Below are 21,219 nucleotides of genomic sequence, written 5' to 3' on the forward strand. Positions count from 1 at the left end.
CACCAAAGTCCTGTTAGAAAATGTTGCACAAATCCCGCAAGGCGGGTCAACAGTTAAGTGAGGCACACCCAAACAGTAAACACATAACGAATGTGCGTCCAAAATAGACAATTTATGCCCACAGTCCACATAGCTCTTAAATCCCGGACTACCTTTTTTTTCTGCCATTATAGGTAGGAGGAAGAAAAAGAAAGGAAGGAAGAAGGTACCAACAATGGTACGAGAAACACCCGAAGGTAAAGCAAAGAAAGGTTTTACCAATGATGGTAAAGGAGTTACCTCACAGTAAGAAGAAAAAAGGGCTAGAAAAAAAAAATAAAACAGAGGGTAAGAGATAACTACTGAACAAGATTCCAACTGAGAAAAGCTGTAATACGATTCGGTATTATCAAAGAAAGTTTTATTTAGCTCAAGAGAAATGGCTTGACACGACTGAATGGCAATGCGGTAAACGAAATCTGAGATAACAGGGAGAGGGGAATTGTGGGTAAGAGTTTAGCTCGAGAGTTTGTGGCTGTCGCAAGCTTGGAAGATGGCCGGCTCGGTTCCGAGGTCGGATCCTGTAACCCAGGCGTAAGGAATGAACGAGGATTAACAATATCAGATCATTTGTTTCTTGTTTATGTTTTCATTACCAGGATGTCCAACCAGGTTACCCATTTTCAGTGGAGGCGCAGGGAGAAAAGATCCATAATACAGTGTATACTATATACACTCAAATAGGCATAATAACAAGATGCAATGTTTACATATATAAAATATTGTGCCATACTGCATAAATTCAAGTGTTACTTTTAAATTAATGATATTCAGAGAGTGACATTAGAGCGGAACTACTGAGTGCAAGAATGGATGCATACGTAAAAGCAAGGTGACATTTCACAACAGTGTTTGTAATACAATAAACATAAGAATGGAAGCAGACAATGTCTACAAGCCTTTGCATGACAATTTTGTAAACAATTAAATAAATGTTGCTTGAACCTATTGTAAAATAGAGCTATCTTTTCTACTGGTTAATGTAAAAGCATGGTGTACTAAACAGTTGATTATATTTGTGCACTGCATAAAATTATTCAACAGGCATTCTTATTCACATAGACATTACAGGTAAGTTACCTATAAAGCATATTTATAAATTTACATTGGTTCAACCAATGAAAATTTCTGTAAGGAAATTGAAGCTCACCTGAAGGAAATGAAGTAACTTCTGAGGGGAAAAGACAAAAAGTTTGACTTAATATTTTGTGAAGTTTAACTTGCAATGCACATGTGCTTTGCCATGAATTTGTCTGCTTATCTAGACTGAAGTTCTACGACATGTTTACTGATTTGAAATAACTGTATTATTACTCCTGCATTCAAACATGGACTTATGTGCCTTTGGTGGTCCTTGGGCCAGCCCGCCCATCTACTTAGTTAACAAAAGAATAAATTAAAATGTCCTTCACACCCCGAGACACCAGTCACACAAAGGACTTCAGCAAAGTATGACCTTCCTCCCCCGTCATATTTGGAATGCTGGATTAAAGCAGTTAATTTTACTGTTTGTCTGTTTATAAGATTGTTACCACACATATGTGCTTACTTTTAAGCACTTTATATAGACTGATTGGCAGCTGCTGAGATGCATGATAGAATACAAACTGCCTAACCACTTCACAAAGAGGAAAAGGCAGTAATAGAACCTTTGGACATGCTCCTCAGCATCGTAAGGCAAAAGGGTTTAGCCCTGAAGCTCTAATACCAGCATCTTCAAGGAGAACTTTATGGGGAAGGACTTAACAATTCACAAATGATGCCGTCGAAGAAATGATATGGAAAATGCAGGACCTTTGTTACAGCTCTCTATGCAATGGTAAACCTGCAGAATTGGCCTCTTATGGACTGCCATGCAAGGCAGTCAGAATGGTTGTTGTGCCAACAGAACAGCCTGCCTCCCTGCAAACTTCATAAGTGTAAGCAACAGACACAGACCTGCCTGGCAGGCACCTTATGTCAAGCCTTCTTCACAGGTAACTGGGTCAGTCTACAAATGTAGGTAGATGGGATGATACTACATGTCAGCCTCCATAATGGTCAGTGCCTCTTCCCACATGGGAAGCCTGATTAAAGAAGACCTCCTCCTGGAAGGGAGCATGTAGAATGGCCTATTTCAGTTCACCCACAAAGGAAAATAGCCTGAGCCATGCCATCTGCAGAATGGTGCTGGTACAGGTGAGACAGAAATGTAAGTGATCTACAGTTAACTTGTACACAAAAACACTCCGGCCAAAGTTTTGGCCTCCTTGCTTGGCAGCAAAACAGAAGCAACATTATTATTCATACTGATAATCAATTCATACTGCTAATCTCATAGGTTCATAGGTAGGTACTAGGCTATTGGCCCTCGGGCCTATATAAGTCTAGCCAAAAAGGTACCCTGGCTTTCGCCACCCAAGAAAATTATTTTCCTGTGCCTCTGTTGAACAGAGCCACAGAAGTGACCCCCAGGGTGAATTTCCTATTTCCCATCCAATCATCAAGATTTTTCTTGAAGAGTGCTAATGAGGAGCTTTGTTTGATATTGATAGGTAGTTTATTCCAGAGTATGGGAAGTCTCTGGGACAGGAATCTATCCCTCCAGCATGTTCTGTTTACTGTGGTGACAAGGTTAAGGTCCCTATAGCGTGTAGCACGGAGGGATTGGGATTTCTTTAAGTGGGGCATGTCCAACAGCACTGAATTTGACATAGCTTTGTATGTTAGGCAGAGATCACCTATGAGTAGGCGATATGCGATGGAGTAAAGCTGGTGTTTTTTGAGACGGTCTGCATAGGGCATCTGTTTGAGGCCATTAATCTTCTTTGTGAGGTATTTCTGTGGCCTTTCCAGTTGTTGTAGATGTCTTGTGAGGTACATACTAAAAGGGACGTTGTACTCTATAATGGGTCTAATGAATGATGAGTAGGGGGGAACAATGACCTCTTTTTTTTCTGGATGAGAAACCTTTTGTGATGAGGTGTTCCACGTAGAAGGATTTCCTGACCACTGTGGCAATGTGATTATCAGAGGAGAGACTACTGTCCACCTGTGTCTCAAGGTCTCTTATCACACTTTCGGTGTTAAGTAGACTACCACCTATGTGGTAGTTCATGGGTACAGAGTTTTTACCAAAGGGGATGACAATGCACTTTTTGGCATTGAACTTCAGGCCATGGCTTTGACACCAGGCATCTGTCTCAGTGAGGGATTTTTGTATGATGTCCACGTCATTATCTTACTAAAAGAGGTCAAAACCTACAACACAGTGCAGAAAAGTCTTCAAAATGATTTTAAAAATATATTTATTCACTTACAAAAAAATAAATTAACAGCAACCTCAAAAAAAAAAAAAAAAAAAAAAAAAAAAATTGCTTATTTAGCACCTCACTCAATGAGGCAGAGACAATCAGAATAGTTGACAAGCCTACCTCATTACTCAAGTAATACACAAACTTGGGGATATGGCTAGACCAGTTCTTAAACTCTGCAATGACAAGGTAATCGGAGAGGTTAAAATCTGTTACAGGCTGACAAACTTACATTTGAGTCGAGAAGAACAGGATTAAACCGAAGGATGCCTGTGTTAGAATATACTCTACCAGTTTTTATAAGCTATATTTAATTCCTTCTCAACCCCTTTTAATGCAAAAAGTAGTTAACAAAACATGTAGATTCATTTCATTTCCAGGCCCCTATGTGCACAGCTACATCTTAATATAAAATGTCATCTCTCTTCCAGTAAACAATGAACACAACTGAGAAGGAAAAGTGCTTGGAAACAGTACCAAAAATCACTACTAACCAAAGCACTTGCAGAACCAGCAAACAAAACGCCTCTTCAGGTCAGTGAACCAAAATGATTTAACGCCACACAACAAGAACTTGCGTTTTCGTCCTTAGACTTCATCAGAATGAATAGTTAACCAAGATAGTAATCTCCTTAAATAGCCATCCCTTCCCATTGACAAAACAATTAACCAATTGAAACATTCAGTATAACTGAATGTAGTGCATTCAAAATGCAACTGTAAAAATGCAACTATAAAAACTCCTAAAACAAATAATTACTTGTTACAATAACAGATTTTTTAAAAAGCAGATTTTAAAAACATTGACTCACATGACTAATATGTAAGAACATAAAGTAAGAACATAAAATGCAGGCCATCAAATGTAATACAATAGAAATATGTAAAAAGGATGTGTTACACCAAGGTTTTAAATTGTGTTGAAACAAAACCACTGTGGTAAACTAATAGAACACTGCCATCTACTGGTCAAGAAATAATGCTAAATAAAAGCATGGGAAAAAGCTGAAAGACCAACAACAACAAAAGCATTACAGTTTAGCAGACCTGGTCCGCTGTTGGCCTCCAAGCTCAACTGCCAAAATAGTTCCTGTACTCTATCGTTGTCTCCCAGGGACCACCTCGAGGGTCCTGTTCTATTTTTTCTATGACAAAAAAAAAAAAAAAACAAAAAATGCATCTTTACAAAGTGTGGTATGTCTAAATAGTGCATTATTAGTGTCTTGCTTACTAATGTCATACAGATGTTTATATTCGCCTCTTAAACTTCCTAGTGGTCTTCCCTATGTAGAAGGCTCCACAGGGTTTACAAATGGTGATATATATGACCCCCATGGTGTCAGAGTTGGAGAATGTGTTAGTTTCTAACTTTGTGTTCCTCTCCATTAAATACAAGCTCTCCCCCTGTATAATATGAAAGCATTGGGAGCAAGCCCCACACTTAAAAGTGCCTTTCTTCTGCCTATCCTGCTTTGGTTTTCTATATTCCAACATTTCCTTAATATTTTCCCCTTCCTATAAGTACATTTCAGGGGGTCCTTAAATAACAAGTCCAAGTCAGAATAGTCCCCAAACTTCTCCCAATTTCTGGAAATAATGTCTTTAACCAAATAAACGTCACTACTGAAATTCAAGATGAAATTACTACTACAATTTCTATCGGGTTGGGGTATTCTCTATGTTGGTTACAGTGAGTTCCAATACCCATAAGATGGGACTAAATCTCCCCCCCTCCCACTTTTTACTTAATTCAATACTTCTTCTATTAAAGCAAGGGGGTAATTTCTTTCCAAAAACATATCTTTCAGTTTCTTACTTTCTAAGTCGAAGTCCCTATCAAGGGACGTCATCCTACTACTCCCAATGAACTGCCCTTTCAAAATTCCTTTATTTTTGTTTGAAAGGGTGAGCACTAAGTAGGAGTTTGAAAAAGTCACTTTTCTGTAAACATTGGACTTACAATATTTGGATGTGATGATTGAAAAGATACTTGAAGTCAGGAAAATGTAAGTGTTCCCTAGAAAAACTATGGGTGAATTTAAGGATGTGATGATTGAAAAGATACTTGAAGTCAGGAAAATGTAAGTGTTCCCTAGAAAAACTATGGGTGAATTTAAGGAATTCAGTAGTACTATTGACATACTCGATAAATTCTATTAGTTTCTCCTCAGGTACAATCCAAAACATACAAATATCATCCAAGTAACGTCGATAGTATTTCCAATATTGAGAATATACAGAATGAAAAACAAACTGCTCTTCCCAAATCGACAATACCAAGTTAGCGTACCTGGGGGCACAAATGGCCCCAATGGCTACTCCACTTGACTGCCTAAAAAACTCACCCTCAAAATACAGAAAATTGTGTTTAAGTACCAAATCCATTACATCCATAAACACCAAAATATTGTTTTCGTCGAAACTTCCTTTGGTTCCAAGAGCTTCTTCGAGCTATTCTAACCCTAACTTGTGAGGAATGACATTAAATAAACCCTGGATATCTAAAGTAACAAAGATGAGTTCATCACTATATAGGTCATTGTTGATGCTTCTCAAAAATCCCAAGAGTCCTTCAGACTTTACTTCCAGTAACTGCATGTCACTCTTCTACTGGACACAAAATTAGGCATCTCAAACACTTTTCACGATTAGTACACTATCTGGAATAGCTACACTCAAAACGATACTCTGACAAACCTACAATGACAATACCCTCAAATTAGAAAGAACACCCTTTAACCTGACTGAGTGAAATATTCTATCGCCCCTACTACAAGGGATCCTCTACCACAACAAATTATGGTTATACAACTGTTGTCCCCATTTAGATACAAACACACCAGAACACAAGTTTGACAAATGTCTGTGCTACAAAGAAAATGGCTAAATTTGAAACACTGGCATATATGGTAAGCATTTATTATTAACAGTAAGCTTAACAGATGTAGAGATCAGTGAAAAGCAGAATAATTTTCTGTACAATGAGCAGTTAAAGCAGTTTTATGTATAATAAACACTATAGTGTGAACAGTTTTGCTAATATTAAAAACTGTAATTCAGTTAAGAAAATTTTAGCATAAATTGCTGGAGACTATGCTAGCATACGCCAGATGTTGAAGAAGGTGAGAGAGTTGCTTTGTGATAAGGTGATGGAGAATAATAAAGTGCGGTTGATTTGTACATCGCTTGACATTGTATTGTATAATAATGTTTTTGTTTTTGGGGACACGTTATTTACAGAAGGTTGGCGTGGCTATGGGCATTGCGTGTGCCAATAGCTACGCCATCCTTTCTTTGGTCAAATGGGAACATGAGTATATACTTTCTAGTAAACTGTTTAGTGGACCCATTGCCTGGAGAGAGGGTGTCAGTAGTCACGCTGGATTCCAGGAAAACATCTTCAACGACATCCAGGACTGGAGGGAGGGGTGGCCAAGGGTCTGTGATGTGGAAGATCTAAGAATTCCCAAAGTCTCTTTTTAGACTGAGGGTAGTCCTGACTCTCCCATTGGAAATGCTCCCTTAATGTATGAAGGGTTTCCCCAAAAGAAAAATCCTCTGGGGGAAAGGCTGAAGGAATGGAATCCTCTGCATCAGAATCCTCATAAGTAGAGAGGGGGTTGCATGTCTTAGTATTCAGATACATCAAAGTCATCTGACTCTTCTTCAGGGGACAGAACTCTTTTCCTTTTGGAGGGGGTAGCTTGGCTTCCCCTGATCAGCATGATAAGGTCTTCCGCCATTTTCAGCATTTGGGTCGGAGGCAAGGAAGCAGGTGTCTGAGATTGGGTCGTCGGTTTCTTGGGTGTGGTTCGTACCCTGGGTCTAAGAAACTAGGTTGTTTTCGAAAGAATGGTAGATGCGAAAGAAGTTGTCGGTTTGAGTTGAGAATCGGTTGTGCGAAGGACTTTCTCGGAAGCCGGTGCCTGCTCAGCGGCTCCAGACCCATCCAAGGTAGAGACGACTGCAGGATCCTTAGTTGAAGAGTCATGCGGCATACCAGACTCCAAAAGGGTCTCGGTAGCGGCCTACGAATCTACAGAAGCTGGCATAAGGGGCTGCGAAAGCACCTCACTGAGGACTGGTGAACTGACGACTAGCTTAACGGGAGTGTCGTTGGTAGGTTTGGACCCGTGTGGTCTGTCTCTGTCTTTACCTTTACGCTTTTTCAGAAGATCTGCTGTCGGATGACTTACCGAAGCCATATCGAAGTTTGAGGACTGTAAGGGAAAATATGTAGCTGCAATAAGAGCCCGACAATGGATAGTTCTGGCGTTGAACAAAGCACAGAAGTGACAGCGGGGGATGTCATGGTCTGGATCTAAATAAGTTATGCAGTAAGAATGAAAGTCTCTGTGTGATATAGGTTCATAGGTTCATAGGTTTATACTAGGCTATCTGCCCTAAGGCATTTATAAGCCTAGCCCAAATTTTTGTGGCTTACGCCACCCCTTATATGAAAAAATACTGTGCCCATTAGTTTGTTGTGCCTCTGTCCAGCAGTGACACAGAGATGATTCCCGGGGTAAACCTACGAACTCCCATCCACAGGTCTAGATTTCTCTTGAACAGAGTCAGCGAGGTGCTCTGCCTCACATGGACCGGGATTTTATTCCACAGCATAGGGAGTCTCTGAGTGATAAATCTATCCCTCCAGCACGTCCTATTTATATCCGTGCTAAGGTTTAAGTCGCTTGCTCTAGTGGTTTTGGTGGATTTGGATTTTTGAGGTGGAGCATGTCCATTAATTCCGGGTTGGACATGGCCTTGTATGTCAGGCACATGTCACCTCTGAGCAGGCGGTATGCGACTGAATAGAGCTGGAGTTTCTTCAATCTGGCAGCATATGACAGATTTTGGAGTCCCTTTATCCTTTTGGTGAGGAACTTTTGGGGTCTCTCCAATTGCTGCAGATGTCGGGTGAGATACATCCCGAATGGGGCATTGTACTCGATCATTGGTCTGATAAGTGAAGAGTACAGGGGAACAATGACCTCACTAGATCTGGATGTGAATCCCTTCATGATCAGGTGGGCAATGTAGAAGGTCTTTCTAACCACTTTAGCAACGTGAGTGTCAAAAGAAAGGCCACTGTCAACCTGGGTCCCCAGTTCCCTGATAACCTCTTCTGTGCTTAGTGGATTGCCACCTATATGGTAGCTTGGGGTTACCTTGTTTTTCCCGAAGGGTATGACTATACATTTTTTGGCGTTTAACTTCAGGCCATGGCTCTGGCACCAGCTATCTGTTTCCGTGAGTCCCTTCTGAAGGATATCCGTGTCCGATGCACTTTCCACTATGGCGCCCAGTTTGCAGTCGTCTGCAAACTTTGTCAGCCAAAGTCCTCCCATGTTGGCCTGTACTTCTGAGAAGTAGATTACAAACAATAGGGGGCCAAGGACCGAGCCCTGTGGGACACCACTTGTGACCGGCTTGGAGTCTGACACAGCGCCAGCAACTCTAACCCTGTGGGTTCTGTCCTTAAGCCAGTTTGCAACCCATCTTGTGACATATGGGTTTACATTTAAGCTGGTAAGTTTTTCTACAATACCCGAGTGGGGTATTGTGTCGAAAGCCTTTGCAAGGTCAAGGTAGGCTGTATGGACTGCCTTTCCCTCATCAATGGCCTTGGTGACTGTTTCAAAGAAGTCGACCAAGTTCAAAAGGCATGATCTTCCCGTGACAAAGCCAAACTGGGTCGGGTCCAATGTCTGCAAGTCCCCTATATCTTTGTTTATGAGCTCCATTATGATCCTCTCCATAGCTTTGCAGAGTAGACTTGTTAAGCTTATGGGGCGGTAATTACCAGGGTCCGTAGAGGCGCCGCCTTTGTGGAGTGGGACCACAGTTGCCGTACGCCACTCCTTGGGCACGTATCCTGTGGTAAGGCTGAGATTAAACAGCTGCCTTATGTGCGGGTTTAATTCCTCATTATTTGCTTTCCACAGGCAAGACAGTTATTAATTTTTTCTGACATCGGTTAGTACATGAAAAAAAGGATCCCCAATCGGTAGACGAAAACTCAGGTAGCGGCCGACCAGCACTCATGCAAACTGCTTCTGCTTTGGGCTCCACAGCAAGAAAGACTGATGTAATGGCATCAGCTGCCTTACTTTATACTGCTGATGACCTGACGTCAGTCCTCAAGTGACAGCAACTGACGCAGAAATACTACGTCTCTGGTATTCGGGCCGGCCGACTGCTACCCTGGCAGGGATAACCGAAATGTGATGACTGCAACAGTGAAACACGAAGAACATCTGGAATGTTAATTCTACCTTTTGGTCCAGGTTATGTCTGAAAAGGGTTCTTGGACCAGCTCATTAACTTGGTTAACAAATAGAAAACAAAAAAAGTAACGCGTGTTGCCATCTCTGAAGCTTTACACTGGACTATAAAATTACAACACAAGTCTATCCTGCAGTGTTCATTCAGGATATCATGCCACTTCCATGTTTACCCAGACTACTGGAATCCTCAAGATCAAAGATGATGAATCTGGATACTTTCCTACTGCACAAAGGGCATTCTTGAGGACAGGTTTCATTAGTGGGACGATTAAAGTTTTTTCCTACTTCTTCCCAAGTAATGTGTAAACCTCTTCTAAGAGGGCAGAGTACCCACAGGCCAGTCTATAGAAAATCATGCACTCAAGTCTTTCCAAAGAAGGAGTCTTGGAGACGTGCTTGGAAGGGCGACATCACTGCCATTATCCCTCTAAGAAACAAGGACCTCGGTGTCTTCAGAATCCCCTTCCAAGAACTGCCTGACAGAGAAACCGAAAAATCCCATAACCTTAGCTCATCAAGTGCTCAGTGTGCACACTGGCGAGTAAACAGCAAGCAGAAGCAGAGTGCTGGCATTGGGGTCTTGGCATTAGAGATGGGAGAGGTAGCAGTGACACACCATATTTAGTTGTCAAACTCTGCTAAGGATGAACTCCTATACCTATTAAATCTTACCGAAATTTAACATCAAATATCATGTCTTTTCATAAGATCATAACATTTCAAACACAGTCTTAACTATAACAGTTTAACTTTTATTTTAATCGCAGACAGTAAATAATAATAATAATAATACTAAAAAAATAAAAAAATAAAAACTTTAAATCAATTTAGGCGTGAAACATTTTCAATAATTTAGAATGTACCCGACAGAGAATAATCATAAGGCATTTAAATAAATAATTTATCTAACAGTAAATTTGTTCAAATATCACATTTAAGAAAACTAACAAACAGTCCTATTATTTAAGCTTAAAATGTAGCCATGACTCTGGAAATATACTATCCGACATACATCTGTCCTGTTTATCGAACATTTGACTTTGTGCCTTACATAAAGTTTTGTGAATTTGTCAACTTATAAATAAATATATGCCATCATTCGTTCCATTCCTTATGAAGTTCTTTCGAGGGTGACTATGTCTACAAAGGTCTAACAGTGGTTTACTTGTGTGGGCATGCTCTATGCAGTAGAATCCAAGGAATGTTCCTCTACTAGTATTAGGAAACCTTTATCTCTGGGAGGGGGAGAAAAGACAGAAACACACTTCCTAAGCACAGGTTTTTAATATACAGATTGAATGGGTGACTCAAGGGCTTGCCCCACACAAGATGGCTAGTTTTGGTCATGTTTTAGACATTCAGGCATGCCATGGTCAGTGCCGACACCTCAGCAAGCATTCTGTAAAGTGTCTGCTAAAGGTGTACCTTTCCTGCTCCTTTCATCATCAGCCAATGGGTCAGCACAAATTCAACCCCCAGACAGACAGAGGAAGAACACAGAGCAGCATGCTGTAAGAAGACAGGGGCCATCTCAGATAATAAATATGCAAGTAGTGCTGCTGGTTATGTCTAGCCTCTGGATCACTTACCTTTTCCCACTAATATGATCTTGGTGAAGAAAATCATGAAATACCATATCAGGCCCTACATAGTTTGTCCACTAAGAAACCATCATCAGCACAGTGATGTAGCTTTTGAGTTTTAGTGCCAACTTTTAGAACTGTGTGTACTGAATCACTGGCACTTGTGACAATTCCTCACGTCATATGCCTCTGTTAGGATGTCCTGCTGATTAAATTACAACAGTGTAAGTTATGTTGCAGTGAGTGAACATAACAGCAGAGCAAGCTGCAAAGACGGGAAATGTAAAAAACAAGCTTGTGTACTGCAACTAGACATCTATATCTTCTTGACTGATGAGGCCACAACCTTAAAAGAACACCGCCAAGTAAGGTACTTGGAAGACATGTATACCAGTGGTCAGACTGGAGTGAAATACAAGCAAGCAAGTTATCCATGGTAAGCTACTAATGGCTGTCAAATCAAGAATTCAAAGTAGCTAAATGAGAGAGCACCACTTTAGCCCTTTTATGTTCTGTAAATACACATGCGTAAGTGCCCTGAATTTATATAAATGTGGAACACATATCTTATCTAAAATGCAAAATATAGTTTACATTTCTAACTCAAGATGAAGACAACCAGAGGTTACCAACCTGTTCTAAAGGGCAGCTTATAAGTGCTTAGTGTATGCAGAAATATTGATACTTACATGTGGGATGAGATGCAGAAATGCATCACCACTAAGTGTCCCAACAGCCAATGCCACCAGAAAGCAAAGCAAGAACTTGAAAAAGACTTTATTCATCAACGGTATTAAAAGAACTCCAATCAAGGATAAGGCACTGATGATGGTTATTGATGCAAATCCACCAATCCAAGCTGCAACAGAAAAAAAAAATTGCTGTTTAACTTTCTCAGTTGTGTTGCATAAAGGTCCGAAAAACAATATGATTTTATCAAAACAAAGTGCAGAAAACAAGATAAAACACCATTTCTTACAAAGGCGCAAGTGCATCAATAAATTAAACTCACGCTGCATCAGTCATCTAAGCCAAGGATATGAAAATAAAGCTTTTCTAAGCTATTTTTTTTTCCAACTCAAATGGTGAGTCATGAGAAAAATACACGATTTAATCACTGGGCAAAATGATCAAAAACAGGCACGGAGTTACTTGGGGCTCTGACATTATATGTCCTAGCAGAGCAGATTTGAACCCGATTGTTAATACAGGAAGAAGGCTGTTACTCTCATTGTACTGCTAAAAAACAAGGGCCTCTGTGTATTCAGAAATACCTTTGAAGAAGCGACTGAGAGAGGTAGAAAACACAGCATAGACTAACCTTACAGCACTATGTCAAAAAATGAATTCAGAAACTATATAAAATATTTTATGCATTTATGTCTAGCAGTGCTAATACCAAATTAAAAGAACGAGGAGCCAAAGATAATCTCACCCGTCCCACGAGGAGAGTTGTGGCGAAGCCTCAATGGTGAACACCACCTACAGGAGAACAGGGCACGCCCAATATTATCAAGACAGCACACACACACTACCAAGCAATGCACAGGATTGTGTCTGGGATGAAGAGATGGAAGCACACACCAGGAACATTCTAGGTCTTGTTCTGGCAGCATCGTATGCTGTCTGAATGTAAAGGGAGGGGAGTGAGGGCATAGGAAAAAGAAAACTTGACGGTCAGCTCTCATCCCCACTACCAAAATATAAATAAGGGGATACGTTAAATCCCCAATGAGGAGAAGGATGCTTCCTCCCACTATGTGATGTGGGGGTGCTACCAATGGCGAGAAACGGCAGGGAAATACCTTTAAATAAATAAATACAATTTAAATAACTCAGGCAAATATCTTTGCATGAGACTCCGTTTGGCTGCAAGACTCTGAATTTGCATATCAACTGAGATGTTGTCAACTTTAAAAAATATGATTCCTTCCTCCTCCATTCCATATGCTAGCAAAGAACAGAAATACTAGTTTATTTATTTGATAACCAGGCAAAGGAGCTGACACTGTAAGCTCCTTTTAGCCACAAACCAAATTTAATTAACGTGCACAGCCTAGATACACTGCAGACTCTGCTATACAAACTAAAAGTTTAGTACTAAAAATCTGTAAATCTTTAACTATATACAGCAAGTTAACAAAAAATAAAAACAAGCACATAGATGAAAACTATTCACTGTATACAAAACTAGGTTGGCTAAAGTAACTAGTGCTAAATTGCCAAAACTTTATGACCTACTCGTGACAATGCTAAAAGGAAAACAAAAAAAGTGTTGAGACATGTAGCTAGAGCCCTTCTGTGCAGATGATAACTGCTGTTATACATCAACAATGGCATATTGTAATGTTCTCCACCAATAAACACAAGTGGTTTACAACAGTACTGTCCATGAACTCTAAAACTGTGACTCACACTTCCTTCTTTATTAGCTGTTCCTGGTACAAGAATGAACATGCCGTGGCCCAACAATGACCCATAAGTGCAAGACAATGTACCTAAACCACAAGCATGCATCATCATGTTAGGCACTGGGTTCAGACAGTCCTTATGATTTTAACTCAAGGCTGACAACTGGCTCATAAGTAATCTATGTTTAAGCCTCTACCAGACAAGAAAGGTTACATTATTCATCAGTAATCATGGAACCTTCATGTAAATTAGAAACACCAATTACCACTAAATTAATAAAGCACGTACTGTTCACACAATTTTATCTGTAAATGCAACATGTGAGCATATCCGAAGTCTTCAAAACAAATCACCTCACAGCACTATGTCAAAAATCCCTTCCAAAATAAACTAAAATATTTTATGCATTTATTTCAATTACTGTTAATGTCAGAATTTCCCACTAAACATGTGCTACATTTTTAATACACTTCAACAACAAATACATAAAATCTACTGCAATATAAAAGGGATGGGAAATGGGATATTTGCTTGCACATTTAATCCAACTTTGCTTTGCAGTAAGTACTGAAATACTTGTTTTATCATGGTCCAACACAGATTTTCTGAGCTATAAGCTTAATTTTTTTTTCAGAGCTCTTTCACATTTGTAGATAATGGCTCAATTTATGAATTCTGCACAAGCGCAACTTCCATTTTAACAAGCACATAGGTTTCTGTGTTCCAGGGCGGCCACGGTGGTGCAGCAGTTAGCATTGCCGCCTCACAGCAAGAGGTTCTCTGTGGTCCCTCTCCACAAAGGTGGTGCCTCAACGGATCCTGGAAACTATCGCCCCATAAGCCTGACTAGCTTGGTCTGCAAAACTATGGAAAGGATCATCATGGACCTCATAAATAAAGATATTGGGGACCTACAGACACTGGATCCTACCCAGTTCGGCTTTGTTAAGGGCAGATCCTGCCTCTTAAACCTGGTCGATTTCTTTGAAACAGTCACCAAGACCATTGACGAGGGGAAGGTGGTCCACACAGCCTACCTGGACCTCGCAAAAGCCTTTGATACAATACCCCACTCGGGCATTATAGATAAGCTCACCAGCTTAAATATAAACCCCTATGTCACTAGATGGGTTGCAAACTGACTCAAGGACAGAACCCACATGGTTAGAATTGCTGGAGCCATGTCAGACTCCAAACCAGTTACAAGTGGCGTCCCACAAGGCTCAGTCCTGGGGCCTCTCTTGTTCGGTATATATTTCTCGGAGGTACAGGCCAACACGGAAGGACTGTGGCTGACCAGGTTCGCAGATGACTGCAAACTGGGCGCCATAATCGACTTCCAGCTGACACAAGCATCCTACAAAAGGGCCTCACAGAAACAGACAACTGGTGCCAGAGCCATGGCCTCAAGCTAAACGCCAAAAAGTGTATAGTCATCCCCTTCGGCAAAAACAAAGTGCCCACAAATTACCACATAGATGGTAATACATTAAGTACGGAAGAAGTAATTAGGGACCTGGGGACCCAAGTTGATAGCAATCTCTCATTCGACAACCACGTGGCCAAAGTGGTTAGAAAAACATTTTATATAGCCCACCTAATCATGAAGGGATTCACATCTAGATCAGGGGAGATCATCGTGCCTCTTTACTCATTCCATATCAGGCCCATAATTGAGTACAATGCCCCTTTTGGGATGTACCTTACCAGACACCTGCAGCAACTGGAAAGACCCCAAAAGTACCTCACCAAGAGGATCAAAGGGCTCAAAAAGATGCCATATGCTGCCCGGTTAAAGAAACTCCAGCTCTACTCAGTGGCATACCGCCTTCTCAGAGGCGATCTGTGCCTGACTTATAAAGCCATGTCCAACCTGGAATTAATGGACATGCTGCACCTCAGAAAATCCAAATCCCATCGAGCTACGCGCTCGAGAGACTTGAACCTCAGCAATGAAATAAATAGGACATGCTGGAAGGACAGATTCATAACCCAGAGGCTCCCTTCACTCTGGAATAAAATCCCAGTCCAGGTTAGGCAGAATCTCTCATTGACTCTCTTCAAGAGAAATCTTGATGAGTGGATGGGAGATCATAGATTTACTCCGGGTATCACTTCTGTGTCACTGTTAGACAGAGGCACAGTATACTAACCTCGAAAAAGGGCATAGCAAAATTCATTTATAATGGGTGGCGAAAGCCAAACACACTCTGGCTAGGCTTGTAAATGCCCTAGGGCAGATAGCCTAGTATGAACCTATGAACCTAAGTCTAGTTACCTTAACCAAATCAAGATCACCTGCATCAGGTGATGGAAAAATGAGACCCTGTCTGCCCTTAGGACTTTTTGCAATGGCTAGCTGAAAAAAGAGCAATGAGGCCAAAAGCAGAACTGGCAAATCAAATGGGCAGATGGTCTAGACAAGGTTTTTGGAAAAGAAGGGCTTATATTACCGCATGAAAATGACTGCAAGATGTAAATAACTCAAAAAATGTAGTATTAGACCTTATTTAAATATAAACCGTAACTAAATGTATGCACAACAGATTAGCAACAGGCAGGAGAAGGAGGAGTCTAGCTAACAGGCATTACATACTGGAGCTTATCTAACTAGAATATTAAATAATAAAAATTAAAAAGCAGACCACATAGCCACAATGAATCTTCTTCTTCTTCACGGATCACCTTTCCACTCATAACTGGCAGTGGAGTTTTATGGTGTCGAGTTGCCTGCCCGGCGCCCAACCTTCCACAGAAGGCACACACACTCAAACCTAAGGCCAATTCAGAGTGTCCAATCCACCTACAGCATGTCTTTGAGATGTGGGAGGAAACCGGAGCACCCGGAGGAAACCCACTCGACCACAGGGAGGACATGCAGACTCTGCACAGAAGGCACCCCACCAGAGGACTGAACCGGAGAACCTCTTGCTATGAGGCAGAAATGCTAACCACTGCACCACCGTGGCCACAATGAACAGATGTAATAAAACTTAAAATAGCTGAAATATCTAGTTAGATGCAGAAATAACACGGTGGTAAAAATACTTTGCATAACAGAAAACAGCAATGTGTACAGCTGTATATCAATCAGGAAACAAGCACAGAACATTTAATTTACATCACTATCAGCAATATGAGGAACCATGTATAAATACATCCCCTAAATTCAGTTGAAAAAAAAGCAGAAGCAAATTATAACTGGGGCAGAAACAGAGGCTTTATGTAAGTGTAGATATTAAACAAAAGTGAACAATTCACAGCAAAAAAAATGAAAGACTTGAGCAAAGCACAAAGTGCAGGATGTTTCCAGTCAGTTAATTAATTCTCTGACTGCCTGCTTAATCTAATTAAGGACTATGGAGGAGCCACAGATTAAGCCAGCCCTCAAGACGTGGAAGGCAGAGAAATTAATCTTAGATGAGACACCACCCATTGTATATTTCCAGTCAGTTACCACTAAAAATACATTCAAAATACACAATAAATACATCAATTTCAAAAAGGCAATTTCTAAAAATGCTCAAAATCAATGTTTAAATGGATAAGCACTTTCTCTTTGGATGAATTTCAAATTTGCAAAACTATCTTCTCTATCTGGCAACTTTCAAAGCCAAATCAGTTTGACACCATTTCAGACAACTGCTCCGGACAGATCACTCTGTCACCATGGAAGTCTGCTCCGGACAGATCACTCTCACCATGGAAGTCTTCCATCTTCCAACAAACAACCCCCAACATTCTGGCATATTAAGAGAAGCATAAATGACCCAAAATAATAATCCAACATAGTAATAATCCAAAATTGGTAACAAGGAATGATGTGGTAGTAGAATCAAAAGTAAAAGGAAATTCAGTTATGATCCACAGAGCACTGCAACACATTCAAAATCTGTGATTAAGTGGTGGCTACAGACAGTAGGGGAACCAAAACAGCAGGGCCACACAGGAGACAGAAAAACACGGAACAATATAAATTACAAGAGCTCTTTAGATTAACAGGATGCGTCCCAACTTTGTATCTTACAATTATATACATGGAACTAACAAGGAAGTGTAAACCAAATATGCACATCAGCAGTCCTGAAATAATAACCAAGTATCTAAAAATCACTGCAGTCACTCAGGTTTATACATGTGTGCACAGATGAAACAACCACATATACATACTAAGCATACCTCTCCACCGTACAGATTTTTCACCTCATATTTTGGTCCATTTTTCATAAAATTGTGGTTTTCTAGCAAATTATTGGCAAGTCATAAAAGACTGAAGACAGAAAATGACAAGGCATTTGAGTTTCAGACTTCATATTCTTTAAAAATTCATGCTGACACAAAACCTATTATTCTATCAACTTTTAAAGTTTGTAAGAGCAATATTTAAAAATTGTCCCTATTTTGAGGCCTTTGTCCCCCCATCATTTATGGCTTTGTCCAGATTTCTTGATCCAAGAGGTTGAGAGGTATGCTGCTAAAGGTGCAAAAAGAATCCCTGCGATACATAAAGCAAAATGGCTAGTATATTTTTACACCTAGGATAACAATTTAAAAGTCAATAACATCAGTTACAACATTAAAAGCATTTGAAAAATATATCTAGCCATGCAGCAAACATCACAACATTTGGCAAACAGCAGGTCTTACTTCTTCCATTTCTTACTTTGTTCAGCATTTCCGTACTGCTTAACCCCCTCGTACAATGCACATTATACAGGTTTTACACAGCATCTCACTATACTTGTGTAAGGAATTTATCTCAATGGCGATCACATCTCAGCATCTACTTCATTTAAGATTTTGAGAGAAAGAAAAGCCAATATATAGGAATGCCCGTATCCCTGTCATCCTTCCCTCTTATTTAGGCCACAAACCTATTAAGTCATTGGAAGCACCAGCTTACTGTGAAGAAACAAGCCTGCTCAGCACTTACAGCTGAATTAAAAGATCAGGAGAATTTATAAGTCTGAATGGCAAAGGGAGCAGGATGCTTTAACCGAGCAACTGTTACTCTTTCATAAAAGAGCTCCTTTAAATACACAATGCAACTGAAACAAAAATGGCCTGTAAGGCAATTTAAAGAACTGCAAAGGACAAATCAAAGGAGCTCCTGATTAAACATGCACAAATTCACTCTCCAGAAGTTCTTAAATTAGCAGGAATGCATTGAACTCACACCCTAAATGAATGGGCAGAACAATCTGATGGAAAAAGTAAATGCAAAAAGTTTTGTAACACAGTGACACAAAGTGCAAGGGTGAAAGAGAAACCTGGGAAGATTTAATTTTTTTTTTTTTTTTTTTTTTTTTTTTTTACAGAAACAGGTCATAGAATGATACTAACTACTTAGACTGACGTATGGGCATCAGCATTACACAGAACATTATGTTATAGTATGTGTTTCCAGTTTATGGCTCCTGCCACCTGTTAAAAGCCTTGGTTTTGCATAATGGGTTTGAAAAACTTCAGTTAGTAACAGTTCACCCATTTCACAGCTTCTGTCTGCTTAATGTCAGGCATTCTAACTTGATCTCTAAATTACTGCAATGAAATAAGGTGTTAAGCCATAAGACAGTCACTTACTTGTTCACAATACCTACACCTACCAACACACAAGCTAAAGCAGTACTAAACATCAGAAATAGCTACAGCACTCAAGAAAGTGAAATGAAATACAGTACATTCAAACTGCCAATCTGATACCATGACAGATGACAGCAGAGGGAGGAAGAGTGTAATGCTAAATAAAACCAGTAGGCAGAACTAGGAATAACCGTATGGCTGAACATCAAATTATTAATTATCCTTTTTTCAGCATGTTTAAAATGTATAGTTAGCTTTCTACTGCAGTATGCAGTTTTTTTTTTTTTTTTTTTTTTTTTTTTTTAAGAGGGAATAAGAGTGATGACTCCGTAATCTACCCTACATTACAGTACAAATAAGATGTGCCAGGCAAACGCATGATACCCCTCTAAAGCAATTCACACAAGGCACACAGTAGGCATTATTTAACTAATCTGATTTTTTTTAACGAAAACAGTCAACTTCAGATAGTCACACTCACTTTAGTTGCATATCCTAGAAGTACCAATTCAAGATGAAACAATACAGGTAAGGATGTTCTGGGGAAGGTTTCCACTTAGCCCCAAGGCTGAGCTATCTCAGCATTTCTACATTCAGAGATCTGAAGGAACAGCCACACAAAGGAAATATGGCATTCTGCAAAAATGTTTTGGCACTAAGGGCGAATGTCAGCCTTTCATGGTGTTGACTTTATCATCTCCACTTGTCATTCTGTTCCTCACCCAACTTGCTGCAAACTCTCTGGCTTATTCCTGCACCTTCATACATTTGTCTATGGATAATCCTACAGTTCCTAAATCCTGGACATATCCCTTTCCTTTGCAGCCCCCCCCCCCCCCCGACTGCTCAGTCAACCTTATGACAGAAGTTATAAAGATGGTGAGAGGGGCCCTACAGGGCAATGGAAGGCATCATGCATCACCAACTGATCAGATTCCCTAACAGATGAAAGACAATTTATGACATTCATACATAAAGTGTGCAGCATGTCATGTCACCCCCCCCCCCCAACCTGCCCCCAAGCTAGCATTAACCTGCAACATTCCTGGTCTCCACCAAAGGTCACAGAGGTATCAAACCTTTCTTAACCGTCCTTCAGGATAGAAAAGCTGGCCATTAGATGCTTCATCCTACCCCTCCCACCAAAACTGACCCTACCGGTGACCTAACTCTGTTCTTGATCCAAGACTGCTGGTAGTACAGATGGAATGCCTTGACTCTGTGCCATCCATCTGGTTACAGTGTAGACACTATTTCTGTGACATTTCTCAGTCTGGCCACTGTAGATATGATTAGTTATTATAAATCCAAGACATATCTACCACAGTACTAGTCAGATTTTCCTGAGCCAAACTAAATGCAACTAAGGAGCAAACTAACAATGTTAAGGCATCATTCATGATAAAAGCACACCCATCTTGTAAATGAAGACAAAAAATAAAATATATTTTCCAAAAAGTAGTGTATGTAACAAAAAAAAAAATTACTCATACAAACGCAGCATTACAGCAGCAAGAGAGAAAAAGTGCAGCATGTCTAACTGCACACCCATAACAACAAGGGCCAGAAGGTCAGAAGCATCGCAGACTGCAGCATGCTTGTATCATATATTTTTCTTCACATAATTAACTGTCATACACTTGGAGGATTCCATCTAGCTCACATCATGAAATTTGACAAAGTATGTGTATGCAGAACCCAGACTACACTGCATGCAATGCCAAATAAACATAACTCAAACTGCTGGCACAAATGCACTATACAGGCCAATGGTGTGGCGTGCGCGTGTGTGTGTGTGTGTGTGTATCTCTACACATATGCATGCAGTTATGACAATTATATGCATGCCCCAACACCAATTTGCTAATACTGACAGTGAAGCTGCAGATCATACAAGAGTGTATGGTATCCTCCTGTAGGTTCCACTGCCCTCCATCTTAATCAGGGCAGTAATCAAAAGGATGGTGAGAATATATAGTAGATGTGCAGCAGAACTCAGACCGCCTCAGGTGTCCGATA

The 21,219-nt window shown here is 40.3% G+C and overlaps 1 protein-coding gene across 1 annotated transcript in view; it reads right to left on the bottom strand.

Moving 5' to 3' along the window:
- Positions 1-21,219, bottom strand: part of LOC122796950 (zinc transporter ZIP6-like) — a 382,396-nt gene that overhangs the window by 337,611 nt on the left and 23,566 nt on the right. Inside the window, exon 3 of the mRNA XM_044065725.1 lies at positions 11,895-12,064. Within this exon, the coding sequence (XP_043921660.1) occupies positions 11,895-12,064 (170 nt within the window). The remainder of the gene's footprint in view (positions 1-11,894; positions 12,065-21,219) is intronic.

This window comes from Protopterus annectens, chromosome 3.part0 (genome assembly GCF_019279795.1).
Source record: "Protopterus annectens isolate FY-2018-M chromosome 3.part0, PAN1.0, whole genome shotgun sequence".
In the NCBI taxonomy this organism is placed as follows: domain Eukaryota; kingdom Metazoa; phylum Chordata; order Ceratodontiformes; family Protopteridae; genus Protopterus; species Protopterus annectens.